This window comes from Orbicella franksi, chromosome 14 (genome assembly GCF_964199315.1).
Source record: "Orbicella franksi chromosome 14, jaOrbFran1.1, whole genome shotgun sequence".
In the NCBI taxonomy this organism is placed as follows: Eukaryota; Metazoa; Cnidaria; class Anthozoa; order Scleractinia; family Merulinidae; genus Orbicella; species Orbicella franksi.
In genome coordinates this window covers 16,473,375-16,501,267 of record NC_138158.1, presented here as the reverse complement: position 1 = coordinate 16,501,267, position 27,893 = coordinate 16,473,375, and the positions used below count along the sequence as shown (strand labels likewise).

At 39.0% G+C, this 27,893-nt stretch overlaps 2 protein-coding genes across 2 annotated transcripts in view; both read left to right on the top strand.

The window, feature by feature from the left end:
• Positions 1-27,893, top strand: part of LOC145467315 (protein sidekick-1-like) — a 330,055-nt gene that overhangs the window by 130,123 nt on the left and 172,039 nt on the right. The window contains exons 3-7 of the mRNA XM_081450855.1: positions 12,693-13,007; positions 20,657-20,953; positions 22,390-22,689; positions 24,880-25,179; positions 27,067-27,366. Coding sequence (XP_081306981.1) covers positions 12,693-13,007; positions 20,657-20,953; positions 22,390-22,689; positions 24,880-25,179; positions 27,067-27,366 — 1,512 coding nt within the window. The remainder of the gene's footprint in view (positions 1-12,692; positions 13,008-20,656; positions 20,954-22,389; positions 22,690-24,879; positions 25,180-27,066; positions 27,367-27,893) is intronic.
• Positions 469-11,931, top strand: LOC145468655 (muscle, skeletal receptor tyrosine protein kinase-like). Its single transcript, XM_081452367.1, has 3 exons — positions 469-629; positions 10,432-10,716; positions 11,540-11,931. Exons 1-3 carry the CDS (start codon positions 530-532, stop codon positions 11,929-11,931), a joined length of 777 nt encoding a protein of 258 aa, XP_081308493.1. The 5' UTR covers positions 469-529.

Below are 27,893 nucleotides of genomic sequence, written 5' to 3'. Positions count from 1 at the left end.
TGATGGCCGTACTTTTTGCCATTCTTCTGGCGTAATCGGTGTTCCAAAATTCCAGCGACGCTGCTAACACACCATCGTCTCCTATCGGGCCTGTTAGTGACAGAATGCGAGCCTCAGCGAGCTTTTGTTCACAAATTATATTTTGTCGGCTATGACATCGACAACCGCGAGAAATATCAGTTCTACCGCCGAACCTCGAATTGCCTTTTACCAAACGCTCAAGGTTCTTCATCTGGTAGAAAGCAGTTCGTAGGGACACCTTCTGCTTTGTCATCCTTTATTTGTACATAACGCAGGCTCTGCCTCCCGCTTATTATGGAAGAGTTTTGCTGTCCGTTTCCACGATCTCGCAACTATCCTCCATTTTCCATACCACGTACAGGTGCTTCTTGTCAGAATCACGTGATTATGGTCGAATGATGACGGGCGAATAATGTACGGCCGAATCACGTTTCAAAAACCCGGATCTATACGCTGCACTGAAATCGGCCTTAACTTCTCTCGTTTAACCATACTATGCTTCCAAGATATGGACGAACTTCTTGTCAAAACTAGTACCTCCAGACAACTTCTTCTCCGCTGGGTTCCATTCTTCTTGTTGTTGGTATCCTATTCGTCCGCTCAAGAAGGTAACAAATATTTCGTATTTGAAAACAAGCGCTCCACATTTTCTGAAAGAAAGTTACCTTGCTATATGTACATGTAGAACGATACATGTAGATTGCTTCAGCCGGTTGTTCAAGATCGATTTTTCGATATTACATACTTCTGTTTTCACGTACTAAAAAAATGGCTTCGAACCAGAACCGCCAAAATAGAAACTGATAAACGTGTTGCTTATTAGTTGCCCCTGTCACAGTGATATGTGTATCCCCGTGATATGTGTATCCCCGCACACATATCACTAGTGATATGTGTATCCCCCGTGGGGATACACAAAACACTGATACGCGCCTGGGCATTCAACGAACAAAATAGCGACTCGGTTGCGAGGTTCCAACGAGCGCTGTAAAGAGTAGAAGAAACCAGAAATGAATTCGCGCCCAACGGAGCAGATTAGGATTTCTTGAGTTTGGTTGAGTTCCAACCGACGCGATTGTATATCAGACTAAAACTTCGAACAGCGGATACACATATCACTAATTATTTCATGGCGCAGTGATCTCAGTGTGTATCCCCTAAACACAGCCGTTAGATTGGCTATCTACCTGATCGAAGAAAATGGCCCGAAACGTGCTGGCTGCTTACTCGCTACGACGTTTATACCCAGGTTGAGTTTTGCGGAGTTTGCAACTCGAATGTCTAAATATCTAAACTGAAATCGCGTGCAGGGGATACACATATCACTAATTATTTCATGGCGCAGTGATATGTGTATCCCCAGAAACACAACTGTTATAATATAGCGCATCAACCTTGCCAAAACTGCAGGCAATATTAGCATCCGACGTTTTTACACGGCTTGGGTTCACTGAAGTTTGAAACTCGATAATTCCACTAAAAACGCGTGCACGCGTGCACGGGATAATAAGGGATACACATATCACTGATTATTTCATGAACTAGTGATATGTGTATCCCCATGGACACAGCTGTTATATTGGCTTTCTACCCAAGAAGAAAAATGCCCATAACATTTGCATTGTCAAAACTGGCTTGCTAGAAATATTCACACCCGGCATTTATTCATAGCTTGGGATTTCTGGAGTTTCACTGACGTCGGTTGTACACCGTCGCCGACCGCATGCAGGGGATACACATATCACTAATTATTACATGGCGCACTGATATGTGTATCCCCTGAAGACAGCCGTTATCTAGGTTAACTGCCGAAGAATAAACGTCGAATATTATGAAACGTGCTAGCAATATTCGCAGTATAGCAATGTATACAGCTTGAGACAACATATCTTACAAAAAGTCGAACTGAAAAGCGGGTGCAGGGGATACACGAGTGCCACTAATCATTTTATGGCCAGCGGGTCGAAGCAGTGATATGTGTTTCACTCCACGAATAATTCAGATGCAAACAAGGCGATGAACAGTGGAGAATATGCGTTACTCGAAGGGTGAGAATGCACCGCGCAATTAACATCGTCCTAGAAATCCGGTGCCGTGAAACTCAAATTGAAATATACCTAGATCCATTTGGTGTTCAACTTTAAATTCATTATATCCTGCTCGCAGAAAACCAGTTAGGATCAAGAACGCAATTCCAGCAGCAGATACGTAAACTTTTTCAACTACAAAAATTGAGATTTGTGTTTTAAGCCTGTTTGGGTTAGTCGTTCGTCCAGTAAGCGACCGGACGACGAGAGCGCTTTCAAGGAGGATATTGCTTTTTAAAGTGGAGGGGAGGGAGGTGGGGGATACACATATCACTGGTCGCCATTTTGGAGGAGATACACATATCACTAGTGTTATGTGTGCGGGGATACACATATCACGGGGATACACATATCACTGTGACAACGGTTTTGTATTTAGTTTTCCTTTCATTTCCGGTGTTTCTTTTGTTTTTCTTTCATTTATCTATTTCGCCACGTTTGTCACGTTCTTGCTTAGTTGTCGCACTTCTGTTAGAGGATCGTCGGTGTTATGTTGTTGTAGGAATCATCGTCGAATTTTAAGGACCTTTATAAGCCAGCTAGAGGCATTACTGCGCGGAAAAGATATGTAAGTGTTTTATTGTTTTGTTTATTTTAGTTATATTCCATTAGGTTCGCTTTTCATCGATTATTAAGAGTCACTGACTGGAAATATCGAGAATGGCTGGCCAGGTTGGAAAAATCGAAAATCCTGAAACTTTGCCTAAAGAACACTTTTAGGGAGCCACTTTCGAAAATATTATTCCGATTTTCTTAGAATTTAAAGTCTTCGAGAAATTCGCAAAAAACGAAAATATAGCTTTTTGCCTCATTAAATATGCAAGAAATATCTGGAAAATTGACAAAGTTCTCGGTATTCGCATTGAAACAATTTACAAAACTAGAACTCGGGGTAAACTTAGCATAAGAGCTTTACTTTTCTTCTTTCTAACAATAGGAAGTTTTAAATTTTTTAAGCATTTTGAAGGATTCCGTCGGCCGTTGAAGAATTGCCTTCTAAAGCCCCTATGAAAACGGCAAAAATTGCGTAGTTTTACGGGCTTAAAACGCATCTTGGTATGTCCGATATGGAACTAAAACAAGTACTGTGCAAAAGAGTGTTGCTTCTACTATAATAATATGGAAAAAAATTTCTGGGCAATCGAGGTTCACACAGGTAAAATGCAAAAGTTCGCGACAGTCTCTTCTCAAATTTGCATAATGCGGTATGTTCAAAGAACTGTATTGTTGAGCACTCTAGTCTGTTTTTGTTCCATTTGTGGGCCTTGCTTTGTGGGAAATATACAAAAAGAGAGTTGATCCATGTCGTTATTACAACATTGTTTCATTATTTCACGCAAGGTACATAAAACTACAGACAAAGCCCAAAATATAAGTTCAAAGATGCTACATGTATTACGTGACTGGCGTCACGTAATATTTATTTTCAGTTAGCTCCAATTGGAATTACTAGATTATTGAAGTTTAGGCCCAGTTTAGACGTCGTGCTTCTGTCGTGCCGAACTAAATACAAGTAGGTTTGACTGTAGCACGGCAGGAAAACAACTCTCATTCAGACGTCGTGCCACAGTCGAACCAAATTCGGGATATACTGATGCCTCGTAACAATTCTGCTCCTAACTCCCCGTGGGAACGCAATCTCCCCAAAATACATAAATATAATTTATGAATTTTGTTTAGCGCGGCAGAAGCACGACGTTTGAGTCACTGCCGTGCCAGAGTCGTGTAGCACGGCAGAGCTTGTCGAACTTAATTGCTTGCCGAACTTAATTCAAAAGTTTGATTCAGACGCCGTGCTTCTGCCGTGCTTTTGTCAAACGTAATTCTTGAATTTAGTTCGGCACGGCAAAAGCACGACGTCTGAAGTGGGCCTTAGACACTTGCTTATAATAGAGACATAGCAAGGTTTGTCTTTCCCGTTTATATACACTCAATTAGTCTGCAAATATTCGAAAGGAGACTGGTCTTTTAAAGTATTTTTTAACCATTGTGTGTCTATTTTGATCTTCATGGGAAACGGATTAATTAGAAGCACTAAATGAAACGAAGAGGTTTTATTAACGTGATCCAGCTAGACCAAGGAAGCAGGTTTTCTTGAAGAATAGAGTAAGACTGCTTGATGTCTGTCCTGCGATCTGATCTCGGTTGGAATTCGGCCTAGTTCAAACGTCGAATTTAATTCATTCGCGCAGAAGATCAGAAGAAGTTTGCTTTGTTGAAGACCTTTTTAAATGCTAGAAAGCAACTGCAGCTGATGCAGCAGGATATTAATTCACAGGGACGGCGGAGTCTTTTTTCAAGTGAAAGAAAGAGGGGGGGGGGGGGGAAGGTGCGGGGCTTAAAAACGAGCGGTGCCGGCGCAAGTTTGTAGAGGGGTCTAGGGGCAACCTCCCCCCAAAAAACCTTTTTAAGTCTAGGGGCTCGGAAATGGTATTTTTGACATTCTCCATGGTGTAGTTCTTAAGAAAATCAACCTAGTGGATGAACTATAAAATGACAGGTACTTTTAGTGCATTTACAGCAATATATTTTGAAGGTATTGTGAGCTTGATACATCTTTCTGAGCCCTCTATGATATATCACGGCCTTAGTACTGACTGACCTGCGCTTCTACACAAGCCTCCCGGTGTGTGGGAAGGAAGTGCACGCAGCGGAAAGGTTAAAACTATGTAAACATGAAAAGCTTCCTACAGATTTGGTACGAGGTTGTAGCTTTGTGAATTCTTGGTAATTCTGTAGTCAACCAGACTTTTTTCGTCTTCTTTTCCTTCTTCTTTATTTCTTCATCTGTACCTCATACTAAAACAAAATAAACTGTCATCGTGGTAAAAAGTGGAGGGGAGTGTGGGGGGGGGGGGGGGGAGGCTTAAGCCCCCATCCCGGTTCCGCCGTCCCTGGTTCAGTTTGGCACGTGCATGGCAAGAGAACGCCGTTCGAAGCCAAGTCGCGCTACTGCCGTGCGGAACGGCATTAGGCCTGCCGTGCTATAAGTATTCGCGCCGACTTTAATTCAGCCTGCCGAACTGAGTGAATGCATCGTCAGTCAAATGTCGTGCAACTGCCGCGCTTGAGTCGAAGTTCTCGATATTCGCATTGAAACAATTTACAAGACTAGAACATGGGATAAACTAAGCATATTGAAAACTTTATATTAAATAAGCAAGTGTCTAAACCTCAATAATCTAGTAATTCCAATTGGAGCTAACTGAAAATAAATATTACGTGACGCCAGTCACGTAATACATGTAGCGTCTTTGAACTTATATTTTGGGCTTTGTCTGTAGTTTTATGTACCTTGCGTGAAATAATGAAACAATGTTGTAATAACGACATGGATCAACTCTCTTTTTGTATATTTCCCACAAAGCAAGACCCACAAATGGAACAAAAACAGACTAGAGTGCTCAACAATACAGTTCTTTGAACATACCGCATTATGCAAATTTGAGAAGAGACTGTCGCGAACTTTTGCATTTTACCTGTGTGAACCTCGATTGCCCAGAAATTTTTTTCCATATTATTATAGTAGAAGCAACACTCTTTTGCACAGTACTTGTTTTAGTTCCATATCGGACATACCAAGATGCGTTTTAAGCCCGTAAAACTACGCAATTTTTGCCGTTTTCATAGGGGCTTTAGAAGGCAATTCTTCAACGGCCGACGGAATCCTTCAAAATGCTTAAAAAATTTAAAACTTCCTATTGTTAGAAAGAAGAAAAGTAAAGCTCTTATGCTAAGTTTACCCCGAGTTCTAGTTTTGTAAATTGTTTCAATGCGAATACCGAGAACTTTGTCAATTTTCCAGATATTTCTTGCATATTTAATGAGGCAAAAAGCTATATTTTCGTTTTTTGCGAATTTCTCGAAGACTTTAAATTCTAAGAAAATCGGAATAATATTTTCGAAAGTGGCTCCCTAAAAGTGTTCTTTAGGCAAAGTTTCAGGATTTTCGATTTTTCCAACCTGGCCAGCCATTCTCGATATTTCCAGTCAGTGACTCTTAAGCTTTTAGTAAGTTTATCGAGGGACCACGTGTTTAGGTTAGGAGCATTCCAGCGTGGCAAATGCTAGGATTTCGTGCATTTATTTCAAGTGTATTGGTCCCTAGCTGTTAGAAATTATTGTTCAGCATTTATACCTTGCATATTTTGTTAGATTTTTCTGTCGTTTTTCGTGCGGAACATGTATTTTCTTGTAGTATTGTTGTTATGTCACTAGCGGGTTCCGCCCCCAAATATGAATTCAGCATGCAAGTTTAACCTTTAAAATCGTTTTAGTTTCTTTATTTATACCTTATTTTCGGTTATAGTTAGTGTAGTTTTTGCCTTTGTACGTTCACATTAGTTTATTTAGTTATACAATCATTATTTTCAGTTTACGAGAGTCAACATACGTTGTGCAGAAATAAACGAGCATTAATCGGAACTTTCATCGCCTTCTGTGGTCGCATTCTCCGTAAAATACTTCTCTCCGAAGCCCGACACTTCTCGATTCGTCTGTGATTGTCGTAGCTTCAATTACACAGCTGTCATTATGTCATTTCTTTTTTAAAACCGATAGATCCAGTCGATATTTTGCTGTTGTTTATATGTTTCTACATGTAACTAATCAAAATTAAACATTGCAGCTGATGGAATTCGTAATACTTCCTTGTAAGCATAAGTTTGGGTTATTTTATTTGTAGTTAGCGCATTATTATCTCATGGATAGTTTCCCATTATGGTGCCCGCAGTTTCAAAGTGTTTGTAGCCAATACATGTATTAAAGAAACATTGCTCTACACTGTCAGCTGTCTGTCAACCAAGTCAGTTCGCCAACAGAACAGTCAGGGAATGGAATAGTCGCCTCTCTGATGTTGTAACCTCAGAATATTTACAAATTTCTAAGTCAAAATTGAGCAATTACTTATTTATTTTTATCATTATTATTATTGTTGTTGTTTAATTTACATATTTTTTTAGTTTTCTATTACAATAGATGTTAACTGGCACTACTTTACAATTTTTATGTAAAAGTTAGCGTGATAACTGCATATACAGCTGTAGTTTCTTCTGACTTAATAAATGTTGATGTAGATGTAGAAACCAACAGTCAGCTAACAGATGTCCAACTGAGTCAGTTCGTTACTGCTTGCAGGGTCCGAAATCTATTTGACGAAAACTCAATTTCAACTAAATTGTAAGCTACGTGTTCTTCTATGCCTTCACACTTGGAGTCTGACTCTTACGATCGTTCAGGAGTAGGAATATTTTCATGCAAAGAAATATCTTCAAAAACTACGCATTTTTGTGTTTTGCTGTGAAGGAAAAATCTTATTGATACTTTTTGGCGACCACATTTGGCTTGATTTCCATTTAACAAAACATTTATAATAAGGCTGTATCATTTGACTGCTAACGAGGTGTCATGCAGAACAGCTAAATTAGATCAGGCTCTGTGTGACAGAAGGGGCCTCATTTAACAGTGCAAGACTCCTGTCTCATTTCATATCGAGCGACTGAAATTACTCTGTCCCTTTAGTTGCACAGTATTAATACTGTAACAAATAATGAGAAGTAAAACTCACTACCAGAATGTTCACTTTCATTGCTCATTTGAAGAAAAGAAACTTGATTGTTTTTGTCATTAACTTGTAGCTAGGGCTGTACCATTTTTGCGATATGGCCCTTATACCAGACCTTTTTTGCCTCGTGTCCACGTCACATGGATATAAGGTATATGTTGGCCATCGTTAAATTCCTGTGTAAGAAATTCCTGTGTAAACCGTTCTTTGCATTCCTTATGTACATGTAAGATTCCTGTGAAGGGCAGTTGTGGAAACTCTTGGGCTACAATCAATTTTGTTTTTTGAAAGACAGGCATAAAACATTGAATTTACTGTACGAGAGGCAACCAGGCTGTATAGATTCAAGACACTATCTACCAGTATTCGTTTTTCCAATGGGGACTAGCATGTGTGATTGGCATTTGTGACGTACTGTTTTTATTGTTTTGTTTTGTGTCCGAGCCCACGATGCACACAACTCACCCGCAATTTAATCAATTTTGGCAACAAATGACAGGCTGAAACGTTCAAGTGATGGGTTTTTGTCCCGCAGACAAATCTAAAGATCACAATGAGCGGATTAAAAACTAACAACTAATGCATATTTTCTGCAAATAAACGAACGGGTATAAATCACAAAAATTAATTGTTAATATTATGATCAATATCTAACTTTATGTATATCAACATTGGTCAGATCAGGGCATCACGCCAGATACGGAATGATATGGAAGTGTAACACTTGTATTCCGTTTATTTTACATTTATGATCCTGATTCGGCATTTGTAGCTATTTGTGACAGGCTGTTATAGCATTTTATTTTGTTAGTGCCCAAGCCCTCTGTTCATGCAACTCGCTTGCTTGACAACAAATAACAGGCTTAAAACGTTCAGTTACGCAGAAAAATCTAAAGATGACGATGAGTGGATTAACAAGTAACCTCTAAAGCCCATTTTCTGCGAATAAGCAAAAAGGGGTATAACTCACAAAAATTAATTGTTAGGTTCGTGATCAATATCTCACTGTATATCTAACCGAATTCGCAAAAACATGCCCGCATCGACTCAAAGACAGTCCCAGCGGCTAGAAGTCCTCTGACCACCCCCCTGGCTAGGAGATTGGCCAATCACGCATGCATGTGGCATGGACCACTCCAGCAGGGTGCCATGTCAACACAGAAGCCTCAAACAAGGTCAAACAACTGGGTAAAATACCCAGAAACACAGTCAACATCAAGCTTATTTAACACTGAAAACTCAAGTTCTAGCTAGTTGGAGGTGTCAGTGAAAGACATCCTCCCTTCCTCCCTGCTTTTGACAGCTGGCCCCCAGCAAGCCACCAGCAGATAGGCCAGTCATTGGGCCATGTGCCCAGCCTAGCCTTGACGGAGTTCCCCCTGGGTTTAAGGTCGCTGGCTTAGCCTGGATTCGGGCGAATCCAGGCAAAAACCTAGCGGGCATGTGTTTGCGAATTTGCTTAGATATATATACCACCATGGGTCAGATCAGGACTTCAGGCCAGATCAAACTGCATTCGTAATACTACTGGAAGTGTAACGCTTGCATTCTGTTTACTTTACATTTTACTTTTATCATCAGAGTAGCCTACACACAGGCCAGCATGAGGGCATAGTCTAAACTTTGAAGCAATACGCGAATTACCCAGAATTTATTCTCGCTGACTGGTTTTTGATTCCTCTGATATATCAGTAGAAATAAAGCAATAAACAACAGATTTAAGCCAAAATTGTCTTAAATCAGCCGTGTAAACGTTCCTGAAATGGAAGATATGTAATTCAGAACTGCGTTTCAATCTCTTTTAGGAAACCCTTTTGATAAAGGGTTGAAAATACTGAAGTCCCGAAAAACTAAATACTACCATAACATAAGAAAAATCTAGGAATCTGATTTGACTTTCCAGGATCGAAGCCTTGTGTAGTTTAGAGTAAGAGCAAACCCAGGAGCTTGAAATACTCTGGAACGCACAGCAATTGAGTAAATTCCAGAGAAACCAAGTAAGATCAACCAAAGATTTATTCGAAGGAAGCAATGAATCACACAATATAGAAAACAAGATGACAAAATAGAAATCCGACGTACTTGTGATTGATAAATCAAACAATAAAGAAAACAGGATGACAAAATAAAATTTGGATGTACTTGTGATTGTTTGAAGTTGTGGTTGTGTGAGGCCTTTGATTTCTTATAGTTTTTTCAGGAAATAGCACACAGTGCTGTGTGGGTCGTATATTAACAAACAATCAGGCCATAGTTATTCAGAGTAAAATTTATTGAACAGAACCTCGGTATAATGAACCCCATTTTAATTAAACAGATGTAACATGTTGTACTGTGGCTATGGTTATGTTATTATGCTGGAAAGATCACCACTATTGGTTCACCAATGGCTGGGCATTTGTGTGATACCAATATTGTTGCATTACTTGATAAAGAGTGGTAGGTCGGTATTAACTGTAGCTGTTGGAAAAGTGCTGGAAACTGTTGCCAGACACCCTCTGTTAAAAAAGTGTGAAAAATATTATGTTTCTTTGTAATTAGCTCAAAATGGTATCCGAAATTTCCATGTGATTAGCAATATTAGAATTGCTTTTGCCAATAAGAAATTCTTTTAGAACAAGTGTTATTACGTTGTATATGACATCACTTATTTTATAGTGTGATATAGAAGAGCTTCACACATGTATATTTTGATCATGTAGCATATAATTATAACAAAGAACATTTACACATCTAAGTCATTTGGATGTTTTTTTCTAGTTCAACCTGAATTCATCAGCAATCCAGAGAATTCAACGGTGATAGAGGGTCAGAATGTTAAATTGCAATGCCAAGTTTATGGAAATCCTTTACCAGACGTGAGATGGACAAAAGATGGAGAAGCAGTAAATGTAGCAGATCAGAGGATAAATGTCTCTTTTACAGGAAATAACTCAACTTTGACAATAGTCAGTGTTGACCAAGCAGATCAAGGGCTGTACAGATGTGTGGCAAATAACAGTATAAATAATGTTACTTCTTATCCAGGAACACTGACAGTACATTGTGAGTGCTTAATTGTGTTGTTTTCACCTGATACTCAATTGATTACTTCACCTACTGGTACTATACACATCATGTTTCTATCAACCAAGATCACAGCCTGGTTAATGTCACTTCTATGCATATTTTAAGGCTAACTACAACACAAGAACAAAACCAACAACATCATTGATAATTCTCAGTGTTGCTGCCGCTGAGAATGAGTAAAGAGTAGTTTGAGGAATGTTTATGTTCTGTAATCTTATATGAGGGTTTGATGTGTCAGAAATGGTCAGGAATGAGTGAGATTTCTAGAGCCAACCAATTAGTGCATGAATACATATATAGTGCAAATCACTTCCTGGTGTTTTTATTTTTTTTTATTACGATGTACAAACAGATTATGTGGACTGACATTTTACTTTGTTGGAATGGTGGAACCTTCAGTTCAACAATTTTGTGGAAATGTCACCCCAACTTGAAGGAAAATAGGCTGTGATCGCAATTTTACAAGGGTTGAAGGTGATGTGCTCTTTTCAGTATCACCATTGGAATGGGTCTTAAAATCTCTCGTACAAACAAAGAAAACTGTTTAAAGAAAACATTTCAAAGTACATATTGTTCCTTGTACATGTTTTAATCTTGGCTCATGACTGATGAGTTATTAATAATTTCAGCAAATGTATTTATCTGTCCCAGTTGCCCAGTTGGCCCGGCCAGATAGACTTTAAGATGCAGTACATCACCTCATTCCCTTCATTTAATATTTTTACTTCATTTCACTTTCTATTATTTTTGATCATCTGAAACAATTTTGCAAATAACTGAAACAATTTCACAATTGCAGTTGTACCAGAAGTGACGATTATTGGTGTTCAAGTACAGTTTGTGATTAAAGGAAGACAGTTACTGCTGACATGTCAGTATAATGCTTTGCCACCATTGTCTGAAGTGCAGTGGGAAAAAAATGGAACTGCGATGGCAAGAAATGCTAGTGTGGAGATTAAAGACTCACAAGTGGATATTCCATTTTTTAATGAAAGCCAAGTACAGCTGCTAATAAATGCAACTACACCACAAGATGCTGGGAATTACGCCTGTCTTGTTATTAATGATGTTGGTAACTCATCAGATACAGCATCAGTTGTTATTCAAGGTGTGTTTTGCTATAACTGTATTATATTGATGTGGGTTTATAACTTCTGTCAGTATAACTATGCAGAAGCAACTTGTGCTTAAAATTAGATGGTATTTCCAGTTTCTGTGTTGCTTTTAACACTCCTTGCTTTTATGGTTCTTCCTAAATTCGAGAACCCTCTTAACTTTTTTTAAATTGGCCATCTGCATTTCCTTTTTTTTTTGTTTTACACCATTAATTTTCAGTGGCCTTAGAGATCTGACCCCTCAGAAGGAAATTCACAGGAAAGAGAAGAATCAGCCAGGATCTAATGAAACTGTATTTAGCATTTCTCAATTTATATCATTGGTAAAACTGAAAAACAAAACAAATAAAAATAAATAAATAAACAAATATTTAGATAGGAAGTCACATCAGCCTTAGCTGGTTTTCATGCCAGTCCTCTATCCTGGTCTAATTGGAATTTGGAGTGTTGGTTTTTGTGGAGAGAGGAAAACCGGAGAACCCGGAGAAAATCCATCGGAGCAAGGCGAGAACCAACAACAAACTCAACTCAGTTCTGGCACTGAGCCGGAATTTAACTTGGGCCACATTTTTGGGAGGTAAATGCTCTTGCCACTGCGCCATCCCTGCTCTCTTAAAACTGGTTTCATTTGTTTGTTCAGTTTAATAGCCAGGAGGAATATAGCCTCCTTGATTAGGCTTATTCTGATTCATAGTGCTTCAATTAATCAAACACTATTTTTTTTTCACTTGGTCCGCTTACATGTACATGTAGTCTTTGTCAATCTATAGTTACCTGTTGAACTCTGATTGTACATGGACTGTTGTTGAAACGTGTTTATATTAATTAACTTTACAGTGGAGCCAAACCCACCAGTGAATGTGGTAGTTGTCTCAAAGAGCTCACGAGTAGTGAATATTTCCTGGATTGCTGGTTTTGATGGGAACAGTGCAATTCAGAACTACACAATGAAGAGAAGTCTAGATAATGAAGAGTTTGTAGATGTTGTCTGTCAAGGATCCCTGTCAGATAGTTCCTGTGTGGTGTCCAGCACAAGCGCTTCTCTTGGAAACCTCTCACCTTGGACACCATACTACTTTCAAGTGTTTGCAAGAAACATAGTTGGCATTAGTGATGGGAGCCCTGTAGTGAATACTACCACAGATGAAGAAGGTGCTCGATATACACAATGCAGTTTCAACATTCATTTAACGTTTGTAATAATTTTATACAAGTTCTACCTTTCACCCTTAAAATGCGCAGGCACTGCATGATTCCTAGATATTTTAATGAGGAGGTGAATCAATTCAAACATTTGTCACTGATTACTAAAGGTGTGGTGTAATTCCTTTTTACAGTTCCAAGTGCTGCTCCAATCTTTGATGTGACTGTTGTCAATTCCACTGCCGTTAATGTCTCTTGGCAGGTATTATAATGATACATTTATAGCACTAAGCATAAGGTCAAGTAGGATGACTGGGTCTCAAGTTAGCCTTTTTTGCTTGTTTCCCTACTGAAATACAGTTGAGGTCCATATTCACACAAAAAAGGTTGAGGCCAACATCCAGCCATCTTGAGCAAACCGTGAACTCAGTGGTCAATTAATGATGGCATTACTAAAGAACATCATTAATATAGGATATACAGTGGAATCCGGATTTTTTGAACCTCTAAGGGAAAAGAAAATTGGTTCGAAAAATCAGAGAGTTTGAGGAATCAGGGGTAAAATTACAGCTTTTGACTGAGGAGGGGAATCGACTTTTGGTTCAAGTTATCGGGAGGTTTAAAAGACTAAGGGTTCAAGAAATAGGGATTCCACTGATTTGATTTATCTTGTGTGCCTGTGTACATGTAGTTTCCCATAATTAAGTTTACTTTACAGTGTTTAGGTCCGACTTTATCAATGTTTTCACCGATCCTTACCATTTAAAGAGTAGTTATGGAGAAAACTATTTCTGTGGAGTCTCACTTAAGACAGGAGACCCTCAATAAGAACAAAAATAAATTAGGTTGACCCAAATATTTAGCTGTTTGAAAGAATGAAGGCTTCTTTCAAATTAAGGAGCATAGAAAATGTAGGCACTATTTTGCTATGTGAGTAATGAATTACTGCTCCACAATCCAAGCCATTATGTTCCCTCATGGACAGCAAATTCACATTACATGTACACCAGTGTTTCAAATGGCATCTTGCAATCTCAGACTTATCACTTCACAAGTCAAACAAAAAACCCAGACATTGAATGCACTTTCCTACTCCTAATGTGATTGACCAGGATTGCTTGAATCCACTGACCTGTACTGATATGAAGCCAGCACAGAACCCAAACAAACCTCAGCATGAGATCCATCATGCAATATTAAAGACTGCTATTGGTGTATGTGTTTATTACAAAAACCACTGTTTGTGTTGCCATGTTTTTTCTCAATGCTTTTTATTTCTTTTTGTTATTACGTTATTTAACAAATAAAGAACCTCGACTGTGCTCTGTTCTGTTGTAAAGCACGCAGGAAGCGGTAGAATACGAAAGAAGTGTAGAGGAAAACGCGAGACATAGTGGTGTGTTTCCCCTTCTGCTATCGTGTTCTACCGCTTCCTACGTGCTTTACAACAGAACAGAGCAGCCAAGGCTTCTTTACTTGTTTTATGATGAAGAAGCCATTAATTTTCCCACACATTCAGCTAATCTTTCCATCCAAACTTTATTTTCCAAACGAGGAAGTGGCGTCAGCGTGCATCTGTTCTCTGATGAAGCACGCTAAAATAAGCCAATCACAATCCTTGCTCAAATAATTTCATTGTCTAACTAGACGACAGCTGTCAATCACAAACTGGACTTCAGCTAAGCTTTCAGTTTCGAGTGGCTTTCGAGAGAACAACGATCGCTTCAACGTGCGCTTTTTAGTTTGATTTAAAAATATGGATCTAAAAGTCTAGTCCAGAGGAATCCGGCCGCATTGTGGTTCATGAAAACGTGAACTTTTTCAATGCCTCCAATGGAAATTACGAAACAAAGAGCTCAAAACATGCGGATGAAAATGCGAAATGCTGAGCTGTATTTGAAAGGAGTCACAGTTATTTACGGCTTCGGCAACATTACCCGAACCAGCGTCAAAGTTGAAAAGACGAAACTGCTTACATCACTGAAAGCTTTCATATTGTTGATTACATTTATTAAGGTGATTCCTCGGAATTGCATTGGGCATCCCTACTGCGCACGATTTTCGCGTCATGAGCACGTGTACATTAGCGCGTACGCATACAGTACACAACATCGAGAGATCTCCTTAAGCTAGGCCCGACGGCGAAATAAATCCTCATTTTCTCTTAAACGAGCTGGGTGACCTATATTCTTTATTACGTAATTGCGACCTGCAATTTATCATCTTCAAGAGAAACTTTTTTTTTTTTTTTTAAATTGTTCGGAAGGAAAAAACATACAGCCAAAAGCGTGCACAAAACCGTTACTTGAGGATGCAAATTATGACCTTGAAAGCAATGTCTCCAGAAACGTTTTGAGTTGTTTAAAACTGTGTGAATGTTCCAGAAATTGTATATTACATTGTTCCATATGATCGAGACTTTCCAGTTATCGAGTCTTTTTATGAAATATTTTCCGCTACCGAAAATGGAACGTAAACCGATGAAATAACGCGCATGATTAGGCATAAATTGGGTGAGATTGGCCCGTCATATCTCTTTTGCGAGCATGGTGACCTATCCTTTTTATTGTATTTTCCGAAACAGTGCTTGGTCGGGAACGTTGAGAGAAAGCTTAAAAAAACAAACTTTCGCCAATTTCTATTTCTGAGGAATCACCTTTATGTTACAACCATGACAGATTGCATACTGATAGGAAGGTATTTTACATGTAATCGGAAAGGATTAGAATCATAGTACCTGGCTGTGGGTTTAACCTTGTTTGCTAATGCCCGCTGTTCAAAGCACATTTTTTTGCGCTGGCGCATTGAAGGCATCTGCACACGTTCATGCGTTCTGGAATTACCGGAATAAACAACGTTCCTAGACAAATCATCCTGAAAGACATATGTAGGCGAGCTCCATAAACTTAAACGAAACCAATATTCTCCAATGCGACAAAACAGTGTACAGTAGTTCTCTAAAGTAATTATTTTAATGGATCGTTTATGATAAACTAATGTTCGTATAGTGTGATCGTCCGGGTGAGTGTAGTTCTGAGAAGAACTGTTGTTGTTGACTGACGTTTCGACAACCTGAGCGGAAGTCATCTTCAACGTCAAGTGAATAGTTTTTGTCAGTCGATGATGTTATAAGTGTGGTTCGTTGAACGTGATTGGTCAGTATAGCCATGACGGTATTGGCTGAAAGACTCGTGTAAAGTTTGTCATCAGTCATTGGTGGGTTTCGATCCGTCCATAGGTCGGTTTTTGGTCCGTGTATTGTTAAGTCGGTCTATTAGAAGTCCGTTTGTCGGTTTCGTTTCCGTCATGGATAAGTCGTTTGCAAGGCGCCGGTAGTTGTTGACATCTGTTAAGAGGCGTTTGTTCTAGGTTAGTGTACCAGCTTTCCAGAGTCAATTGTTGAAAATAGTTTGTACCGTAGGTTAAGCACTGAGCAGAGTCCCAGCCAATGTTGTGGTTTGTCAGTTGATGATGTACAGCAATGTGATTGTTGGCATCACCATTTCTCGTGGCTCGTTTGTGTTCAGTCAGTCTCGTGTTAAGGTTTCTGCCAGTCTCACCAATGTAGGAAGCCTGGCAGTCGGAGCATTTGATCTTGTAAACTGCTCCCTGTCTGTTGTTAGGTTCGTCTCTGTCTTTCACGTTGGTCAGTAAGTGTCGTAACGTAGTTGTAGGTTTGTGGGCTACAAGAATGTTGTAGGGCTGTAGGATCCGTGAGATGGTCTCAGAAGTGCCTTTAATGTAAGGTATAGTCACTGTAGTAACAGGTGTAGGGTTCCTGTTCGTAGCGTCAGCTTCAGTAGGTCGGTAAATGTTTCGTCTAATAAAGTCAGCGTTGTAGTTGTTTTTGTGAAAAACACGTTCAAGGTATCTGTTTTCGTCACGTAAGCTGTCCGGTGTGTCACAAACTAGTTGCGCTCGTCTCGTCAAAGTCTTTATAGTCGTGGCTTTGTGTGAAGTCGGGTTGTAGGATGATTCGTCAAGTAATCTGTCGGTATGCGTCGGTTTTCTGTACACTGTCGTTCGTAGTTCGTTGTTGTCGCAGCTTACCAAACAGTCTAGAAAAGGAAGTGTTCCATTTCCTTCGATCTCTTTAGTAAAGTGGATGTCGGCGTTCTGTTCGTTTAGGTGGTCGTGAAAATCGTCAATTTCGTCTTTGTGAACGGCGGTAAAGGTGTCGTCAACGTAGCGTAACCAAAGCGGGATCGTTTTTCGGCAAGTTGCAAGGGCGCGTTCCTCCACGTGTTGCATCACAATTTCTGCGACACAACAGAAACAGGCGACCCCATGGCTCTTCCATGCAACTGTTTGTAGTGTTTACCGTTGTCCTGAAAGTAAGTCGATGTAAGGCAAAGGTTCATTAAGTCCATGATGTCTTCTGTCGGTAACGGTAGCTTAACGGTAGATTGTTGTATAGCGGTCTCGGTACACTGTAATGCCAATTGAAGTGGAATATTGGTGAACAGCGATTTCACATCAAAAGACACAAGCTCGTAGTCGTCAGGTATCTGTACTGTCTTAATAGCGTCAATAAAGTTCTCCGTAGATTGTAGTTTGCGTCTTGATTTGTCAGTAAGGGGTTGCAGTATGGTCGTCAAGTATTTAGACAGTTGATACGAAGGGGACCCACAGAATGACACTATAGGTCGTATCGGTATACCAAGTTTGTGCAGTTTCGGTAGTCCGTAAAGTTTCGGTGGTTGAGGTACTGAGCACCTCAGTCGATAGCAGCGTTGAGTGTCAATAGCGTCAGTCTTTTTAAGCGTAAGTATTTTGCTGTTAAGTTTACGTTGAAGTGCTGGCGTCGGGTCGCGTTTAAGTTCTTCGTAAGTTTGTTTGTCGTTAACAAGTGCGTCCATTTTGTCGAAGTAGTCAGTCTTGTCCATAACAACAGTGACACGTCCTTTGTCGGCTGGTAGTATGACAATGTTGTTGTCGTTTTTCAGTCGTTTCAGTGCTTGTTGTTCGTCTTTTGTCAAGTTATTGTCAGGTATAGAGGCCGATTGTACCGTGGAAGCAATTCTGCTTCTGATGTTATCCTTGGCAGATTCTAATAAGTCTCGCTGATGAGACAGAACCGCCTCAACACGCTATACGAACTACTGATACTCCTGAGTTCAGACCATTTACTATAAACTAATGTGTTCCACTATCTATTCACGGAAAACGTGTACACCAAAGTTAAGGATTTACAGTGTATTTTCGTTTTTCAGGTTGCGTTCGTGAAAGTTTAACTTAAATTGTCCGCCAAATATTAAGGGAAAAAAAGTTCTACTTAAACCCAAACTGATTTCTTTGTTGTAATATTAAAAGGATACACTTTTAAAGGCGAAATTAATTCGTGAGCGGTCAGTCCATCTTAGTGGTCCGTATTGCAAAATTTGGTAACTTTGAGTGATATATTGTTATCAATGGTCATTATTTAGGTGCTGACGAGAGATCAAGCCAGAGGAGAAATCTTGGGTTATTACGTTTTGTACAACATAAAAAGTAATCCAACATTGGCAAATAGAACCGTTGATGGAAAAGAAACCACTTCGTACGAGATATCATCCTTAAAGGAGTTCACCTCGTATGAGTTTGCTATGCAAGCTTTCAACAGCAAGGGGGTCAGTCAAAAGAGCTCAGTCTTGGAGAAAAGGACAGATGAAGATAGTAAGTTTATCTGATTTTGATATTTTGTTATATCACACATACAGTAATCTTGAAAGTGAAATCTGCTAAGGCAAGCCAATTTTGATTGGCATGCTGACTCAGTCAATCAGAATCTCGTAGTTATATCATGGATAGCGGCAACAGCAACTCATGAACTGTGCTATAGTTCTTGTTTTTAGCTTTAAATTACAATCAAGGTTTAAATCTCAAGCGCTGATTGGTATATATTTCAAAGACTAGGTGAATCAATTTGATTGGTTTGCATAATTAAAATGTTTCAGCTTTTTCGCTTTATAAGCAAGAAGACAAAACTTCCAGGACCAGCATATAAACCCTAAATAAAGTTTTTGCGATATGCCTTAACCCATTACCTTAGGCGGCCGTGACGAGCGTTGGCCTTTGTTCCACTTCTGACGTCATCGCGTTTGACCAAAATTGGCATCACTTATACTCAAATTCTACAGGAGGAAAACATCTTTCCATTGATGAGAGATCAGAGGTTTTGGTACAACTGAGCCGAAAATGCTCAGAAATTTGAGTGAAAAACTCGGAACAAGATTTCCCTCAACTACACTTGGCTTCTCCATACTAGGAATTTTCCGTCTCGATGATGCTTTCTCGGGAATTCTTGAACTGGAGGCAAGCCCAGTAGAAGGTCAATCACTGCAACAAAAAGATGAGAAAAGGAGAAAAAGGAAAGGCGAAAAGAAATTTAAAAAACCGAAAACCGTAAAGTCGTAGGTTTCTGCACATGCCCGAGCAAAAATGTCATAAAACCTGATGCTATTGAAAAGAAAGGCATGCTGTCATGTTGCAAATGTCTTTTTCAGTAGATTGCAGCTAATTTGCTCATGTCCAGGCTAAAAATGTCCGAAATGCATCAAAAAGGCATTTTTGGCAAAAACTTCCGGATGTCAATGGTTAAAAGTTCTTAAAGTAATCAAGCTTTCGGATTCAGCACCCTTTCCTTATAATAATAATAATAAAATATTTATATAGCGCCAATATCCTAAAAGTTCAGAAGTACTACTTTCTAGGGTCGTTACCTTGACCTTAGCATGCTTAAGATCTATACATACTCTTTTGAATCATTAATCTTTATTTTAACTAGAAATTGTGTCAACCCTAAACTGAAGATATAGAGAACCACTACATAAAATTAATTATTTTGTGTCATTGCAGACTTCAGAACTTTCCGTAGTTTCAGGAATTTTTCTCAGTGTTTAAGCTTTAAGCATAATAAAGAAAGAAGAGGTTTATGCTTAGTTTTTAGAAGATTCTAACAGTTTTGAAACGAAAAGGACAAAGCTGATTGAAAACATCAGAAAGCGGAACCTAACATGATTATTTATTTGGTGTTTTCACTGGTCTTGAGGAATTGTCGCTTCCAGAACTTTCCTGGGTAATTAAAGTAATTTTAATGGATCTTTTCAGCGATCTGGCGGTCATTCTGAATTCTGTTCATCCTAATAGCCCATTGGGATGCTTAGGGGGCGAATACATACTAATTTGCCCCCTTAGCATCCCATAATAGCTATTTGAAACAGTAGAATTTAAAACGGCTGCGGTATCGCCGAAATGGTCCTTTGTTCAGTTCTTTCTTTGCTTGCTTGATTCATTCTTTAGCCTATTTCTTTGCTTTCCTTGATTCATTCTTGAGCCTTTTTGCACCACACTATTGCGTAATTATTTCAGACTTCCCTATTAGCGTCGTAATAGCGTTTTTGTTTTTTCTCTCTTTGTTTTTCTCTTCTTTTCCTTTCTTTTTATGTGAGCATTTGTGCTATCTTACTGATCTGCAATTTATTTTCATTTGACACTGATGTCAACTGGCTGCCTGGCTCCGCTAGCCCCCTATGATTATTCCAGGCACCCAGTGCTCTAATTTTTATTTTTGTACAGTTAGTATCATAGTGTGAGAGAGTACAAAGAAAGATTATTATTGTTGTAGAGTATAATTAATGTTTATGCCATTTGAAACTCAAATGAACTTTCTATATCAGGACCTAGTGCTGCACCACAAAATGTACAAGGACAGAACAGCAGTTCAACCAGCATCTTAGTCACGTGGGATGAAGTTCCAGCTGATCAACAGAATGGTTTCATCACTAATTACACCATTGCTTACCACTCACAAACAGAAAATGACAATGGAAGTGTTTTGGCTGGTCCTGATGATCGTCAAAAGAATTTGACAAATCTACAGGAGTACGTCAACTACAATATCACAGTGTTTGCATCTACTGTGAAAGGAAATGGACCAGCCAGTGACCCTGTTATTGTAAGAACAGACCAGGATGGTAAGTTCAGTATGTTCCCAGTAACGTACCCGACTTCAGTATTGAACTGCTGTATCTTCCTGTACTCACTGGAAATCTGAAATTTGGCCCGATATAACACATTTACTCTTAATGTGATATCAGAAGGTTACATCTTTACACTTGTAGCCGTCGTACATTTCAATATCTGCAAAGCTAATTAGTTGCCCACTATCCGAACAGCGAGTCAGTTATCAGAGCACAATACACTTGCAACATCAAGTTAACTTTCTGCAGTCAAACGATGTATTTAGCTTATTTTCACTACTTGCAAAGTTGGCCTTTGTTTCGGGAAAAGAAATCGGCTAGCTAGTAACCAAGCATCGTGGTCAAAGGAGAAAGGATTTTTCATTCTGCTTCGTGTTATTCCAGCTAATACAGTCACGCGAAATCAACACAGGAAATAATTCGAGTCGAAAATGAAAGTCAATAGACTTTCTATGGTGTTGCCTGGTGTAGCTTATATTCATATCTTAAAATCATGGACAAAGTTATCCAAACAAATTGTTACACTTTGCAAATTTAGAAGAAAATGGTCGGAAACTGGGCGCACTAAACCAAAACTTAGTTAAGGTTTCTGACTTCTGTTATTTCAGAAAAGTTCAAGTTCATTTCAAATTAAACGATGTTCTGATCACTAGAACTCTTCGAGTTTCTTCACGTCAAAAATAAAAGAACTTCCTTTGAAAACGTTATCACATGTATCAGACTCTTTGTTTAGCATTGGTAGTATTACCGTGCTCTGAATATCGCAAATTTTAACCATGACCATTTTACTCACCGCGAAGGCTTGTTTCTCAAGCTAACAGCGCGCTGAAACCTTTATTCGAAAGCTGAAACGTTTAGATTCCTTTCGGAAAATTTCCTTTTAAATGACACGCACGACGTAAAAATGGGTTTTATATAAAACTGGTCAGATACTAGTACTGGTCAGAAACCAGACAACATACCGTACCTTTCCTTAGAAATTGCTGTGCATGTTTTGGTAGTTTCTTTCTGTTTTGTTCAGTTTAAAGAACTATAATCGCATGTTGTCAATTCAAAAATTTGTTTAATATAAGTTCTCAAAATACTGTACACCGTTAGGGATTTTAGAGGCTTTGCAAGGTAAGAGGTGATGCAATTCATTTTCTTTTCTTGCCATGCTTTTAAAGTCCAATCAATACATTAAAGTAAGCTCCAATGATCTTCCTCTCATAAACTACTAGCTTAAAGTGGCATAGTGATCTCTGGCAGGCTTTTGTTTTCATAGACATCACAGAGCAGGACACCCAGATCTAACACTAGTAAATACCAATAGGAAGGTCTATGGCAAACGCTAAAAGAAGCACGTCATTAATTAGTAACTCATCATAGTAACACAGCAAAGCCCAATCAACCACCATTCAAAGTTAACTTGTTTTGAACTTTTCTGTCAGAACCTGATGGCCCTCCACAAAATGTAACAGGCCAGAACAGCAGCTCAACAAGCATCTTGATCACTTGGGATGAAGTTCCAGCTGATAAACAGAATGGTATCATCACCGGTTACACCATTACTTACCACTCACAAACAGAGAATGACGATGGAAGTGTCTCGGTTGGTGCCAATATTCGTCAAAAGAATTTGACAGAACTAAAGGAGTACGTCAACTACAGTATCATAGTGTTTGCATCTACTGTAAAAGGAAATGGACCAGCCAATGATCCTGTTATTGTAGTTAGAACAGACCAGGACAGTAAGTACTTTATATTTGTATCCTTTTCTTGTGGGTGTTATGATAAATTTTGTGGCTGCTCGGTATTAGAATTTCATAAGCGGTTTACACGGTAAGAGATCATGTAAGGAAAGTCTGCATAGTACTAGCCAAGTTGCCCATCAGGCAGGTGCGTATCTCCGCTTTCAGTGGCATCAAGCGACTAGGAGGTTTTCTACTTCTCCCTGGTTGAGATGCTAGTCCATCGCATGATTAGCCCCAGCATTAAGTTCGCCAGTACCCATTTCTACACCTGGGTGGAGAGAGTCACTGTGAGAGTTAAGTGTCCTGCCCAAGAACACGACACAATGACATTTGATGCCTTCGATCAGGGCTCGAACCAGGACCTCTCGATCCAGTGGCGCGCGCACTAACCATGAGGCTACCGTGCTTTCACAATAGATCATATTCATGTACAGATGATTTTCATTCCTTTTGTGTGTTTTAAATCAAATCATTACGGAAACACCAAAGTACTGCTTTTAAAACAAAAACGATCGATTTCAGGCAGTATTGGAAGTACAGCTAAGTCGTCACCCTCTCTTTACCCGGTCGCAAAAATGTACTAATATAATCAGTTTACAAGTGAATATATGAAAAATCATATGTTGGTACTGCGGAGAAACATGATTGATCATCGCAGTTATGCACACAACTTAAGCAGTTGTGAAATCAAAACCTGCGTTCGAATCCCGTTCAGCCCCAGAATTTTTTTTTCAGGCTTTAATTTCACAACTGTTTAAGTTGTGTGCATAACTACAATGATCAATCATGTGTTCATATGTCTTTCTCCATAGTTCAAATATGTTTTTTCATATATTCGCTTGTATTCTTCACCATCTACGGCCCGGGTGTATTACAAACTCACAAAGTGACCAGCTTCCAGATGGCTTGATAGCTCGGTTGGTAGAGCAGTGCACCGTTATCGCAGAGGTCATAGGCTCGAATCCCGTTCAGGCCTGAACTTTTTTGTTTTTTTTCATACTTTAATTTCACAACTGCTTTAAAAGTTGTATGCATAACTGCGATGATCAATCATGTGTTCGTACATAATCAGTTTAATACAGCAAACCAGATTTGCTTTAAGTGACCACTTCTGTTAAGCGGCTGAGGTCACTGCTTTGCCGTTCCAACCAGAGATTTTGTATTGTTTTTAATTCTATTTAACTGTCAACGAGAATACTGCTTGGTGTTAAAAAAAATAGAGGTTTCCGCCATATACGTATAAGGCAAATTTCTGCTGAGTGAACGCCTATCCGGTGGCCACACTTTTGTAAGTGACCCATGCTCATTTCTCAGGGGCGGCTACTTAATAGACGTTTGACTGCAACAACCTTTATATTGTACCATGTTTCTTGTATGTACACATCACGCGTGTACAGTATTCCCTCCACATCAGACAACTAACATTAGACATATCCTTGACAACCTTAAGGTAATTCGCCTGAAATAAAACTGCACATAGATTTTGGTTCAAACTTTGTCCACTGAATATTTATCATATGAGAACTTTAATTATAAAATAAAAAAGGGGGTGCCCATGCTCGTTAAGGAGCAGTGAGGCATTAAAACTGTCCCATTTTAGCATTATTTAATGCTTATTACAAGAACGCATTCCAAGTTATTGTAAACTCTTTGTGAGCCCAGACTCATGAAAACACGCCTCAAACTACAGTCAACACTTGTGTCGGACACAAATAAACTTTTTAAGTTTGATTTTAACAGACAGCTGAATCCTTGTTAAAATATTGGAACCAAATTGCTTGCCACGGCTATCAAACTGCAAAATAGTAAAGACTACAGTGCAGCTGCTATTTTCCTTATTTATTCAATTTTCTACTGTAGAAATCAGATCAGTCTTTTGTCACGCAAAGCTAATGATTAGTTGATTAACATGACTGGAAAAAAATTGGGGTGCCTAAGCTCGTTAGTGAGCTATAGCCATTTTTCAACTGACAGAACTCAATATTAAGGCAAATCCACCATGTTTTCAATGTGCGCGTGCACGAACGCGCGCTAAAGACGCCATAAATTATGCGCAATAAGGATGCGCCATGCAAATGTGAGGAATCACCTTAACAAACAGTTCTTTTGGAAGTCTTCGTAGGAATAATATATGAAAGACTAGTGACAATCATTTCAAAATTAACTTGTTTTGAACTTTTCTATCAGAACCTGACGGTGCTCCACAAAATGTAACAGGCCAGAACACCAGCTCAACAAGCATCTTAGTCACGTGGGATGAAGTTCCAGCTGATCAACGGAATGGTATCATCACGGGTTACATCATTACATACCAGTCACAAACAGAGAATGACATTGGAAGTGTTTTGGTTGGTGCTAATAATCGTCGAAAGAATTTGACAGAACTAAAGGAGTACGTCAACTACAATATCATAGTGTTTGCATCTACTGTGAAAGGAAATGGACCAGCCAATGACCCTGTCATTGTAGTTAGAACAGACCAGGACAGTAAGTACTTTATATTTGAATCATTTTCTTGTGGGGCTATTAAAGTGGATTTTGTGGCTGCTTGGTTCTTGTTTGTTAATCACTTTGGAGCTGATCTCTCCTTGTAAAATTGGTTTCTTTAACTAGTTAGAGACAGAAAACTGAAATTATCAATGAAAGGAATTTCGTCAAAGAAAATAACCCGTGCACTTTGAAGGACGGTAGAAATGTGCGGTATTAGAATTCCATAAGCTGTTTACATGGTAAGGGATCATATCAGTAGAAATGATTTTCTTGCCTCTTCTTTGTTTTAAAATCAAATCATTACGGGAAGACCAAAGATTGTTTTTTAAACACGAACTATTGTTATTATATGGCTAGCTCTGTGACCGGGCAAAATAAATCAAATCCTGTACTGCGATTGGATATCCAAGCGGGCAAGATTGAGCTTTCTTGGCACTATGTTAAATTTAGCCAAATGATAAATCCTTTATTGACCTACAAGCTTGTTTGATCAAGATGGATGGATATTTCGTCTCGGTCCACAAACACGCAAAAAAATAATTTGGCCAATATCCAGCCATTTTGAGCTCACACTTGGTCAATGACCCAATTTTTACAATAACTGTCTAATTTCTCGCGCGCTGATTGTCTCATTTTTATCATCAATAAGAGTACAGACGAATAAAATTTTAATTTATGCAAACTTTCACGTTCCACTTTCAGCGGTCAAACTGTCAACTTTTTAGTCAATGAGATTCTATGGACTTCTTTGAGTAGCCAATCAAAAAGCGACAAAAGCTATTGACAATGTTCGCGACCTTTTGAATAAAATTTACTTATCTTTATTTACGGCAAGTTAACGCCTCTTTTCCCCTCATTTATTACCAGCATTTGACCATTTTGGGGTCTTGTTATTGTAAAAAACAAGTTTACGTCAGTTTTTTTATAGGCCTGTCCTCTTATTGATGATAAATTTCGTCATAACATTTTCAAAGTTTACTGCGGAACCATTCGCCTTCGGCTCGTGTCTCCACGGCCACTTTGACAATGTCATGACGCAACTTATCATCAATAGACAGACGCATAAAAAGATGACGTCAATTTGTTAAATATATACGCAGTATTGAAAGTACAGTTAGGCCAGTGCCCTATCTTTAGCGGACAGTTGTCAGAGTTCTAAAAATATGTATTAAAATATCAGTTTTATACTGCAAACCAGATTTGCGTTAAGCGACCATCACTGTTAAGCGGCTGGGGTCACCGTTTTGCCGTTCCAACCAGAAAATTATTTTCGAATTGTTTCCATACTCTATTAAACGGCCAACGAAAATATGGTTTGTCATTTCTTTACCCTGCTGCAGCTGATGAAAGGAAAGAGTGAGAAACTTTACTTAAATAAAGAATGTACATAAGCACATCCGTCAATATGCTAGGTACCTTTGTTGAAAGCAAAATCAGGGGATTGTGTCCTGTACTCCAGGGTATCATTGCACAGCAGCTTGCTTGGCCATTTGATTTCGTTTAAGCTTTTTTCTAGTTCTTTTGAGCGGCTACGCGTTTTTTCTGTGTTAGGCGTTGAAACATTGGACGTTTCCACCACATACAAGGCAAATTTATGCTGATTAAACGCATGTCAAATGGTCACACTTTTGTAAGTGACCCATACTCATTTCTCAGGGCCGGCTTCTTAATAGGCGTTTGACTGCAACAACCTTTCTGTTATGCCATGTTCCTTGTACGTACATATCATGGGTTTACAGTATTCACGCTGCATCAGGCAACTAACATTAGACATTTCCTTGACAACCTCAAAAAACAGTTGTTATAGAAGTCTTCGTAGGAATCATATATGAAAGCCTAGTAACGATCACTGCAAAGTTAACTTGTTTTGAACTTTTCTATCAGAACCTGATGGTGCTCCACAAAATGTAATAGGCCAGAACAGCAGCTCAACAAGCATCTTAGTCATGTGGGATGAAGTCCCAGCTGATAAACAGAATGGTATCATCACCGGTTACACAATTACATACCACTCACAAACAGAGAATGACAATGGAAGTGTTTTGGTTGGTGCCAATGATCGTCTAAAGAATTTGACAGAACTAAAGGAGTACGTCAACTACAATATCACAGTGTTTGCATCTACTTTGAAAGGAGATGGACCAGCCAATGACCCTGTTATTGTAGTTACAACAGACCAGGACAGTAAGTAATTTTAATTTGAATCCTTTTCTTGTGGGTGTTATGGTGGATTTTGTGGCTGCTTGGTTCTTGTTTGTTAATCACTTTTGAGCTGACCTCTTCTGCGTAGAATGAGCTTTTTTAGCCGGTCAGAGGGTAAAAAAACGTATCATTGATATCAAATTTGTGTAAGTAACGATCTCAAAGAAAATAACCCGTGAGTTTTGCAAGTATAACTGGGTAGAAATGTTCGATATTAGAATTTCATAAACGGTTTACATGATAAGAGATCATATAGGGAAAGTCTGCATAGTACTAGCCAAGTTGCCCATAAGGCAGGCGCGTATCTCCGGTTTCAGTGACATCAAGCGACTAAGAGTTTTTCTACTTCTCCCTGGTTGAGATGCTAGTCCGTGGCGAGCGCACTAACCATGGGGCCGCCGTGCCTTCACAATAGATCATATACATGTACAGATAATTTTCATTCCTTTAGTGTGTTAAATCAAATCATTACGGGAACACCAAGGACTGTTTTTTAAACAAAAACGATC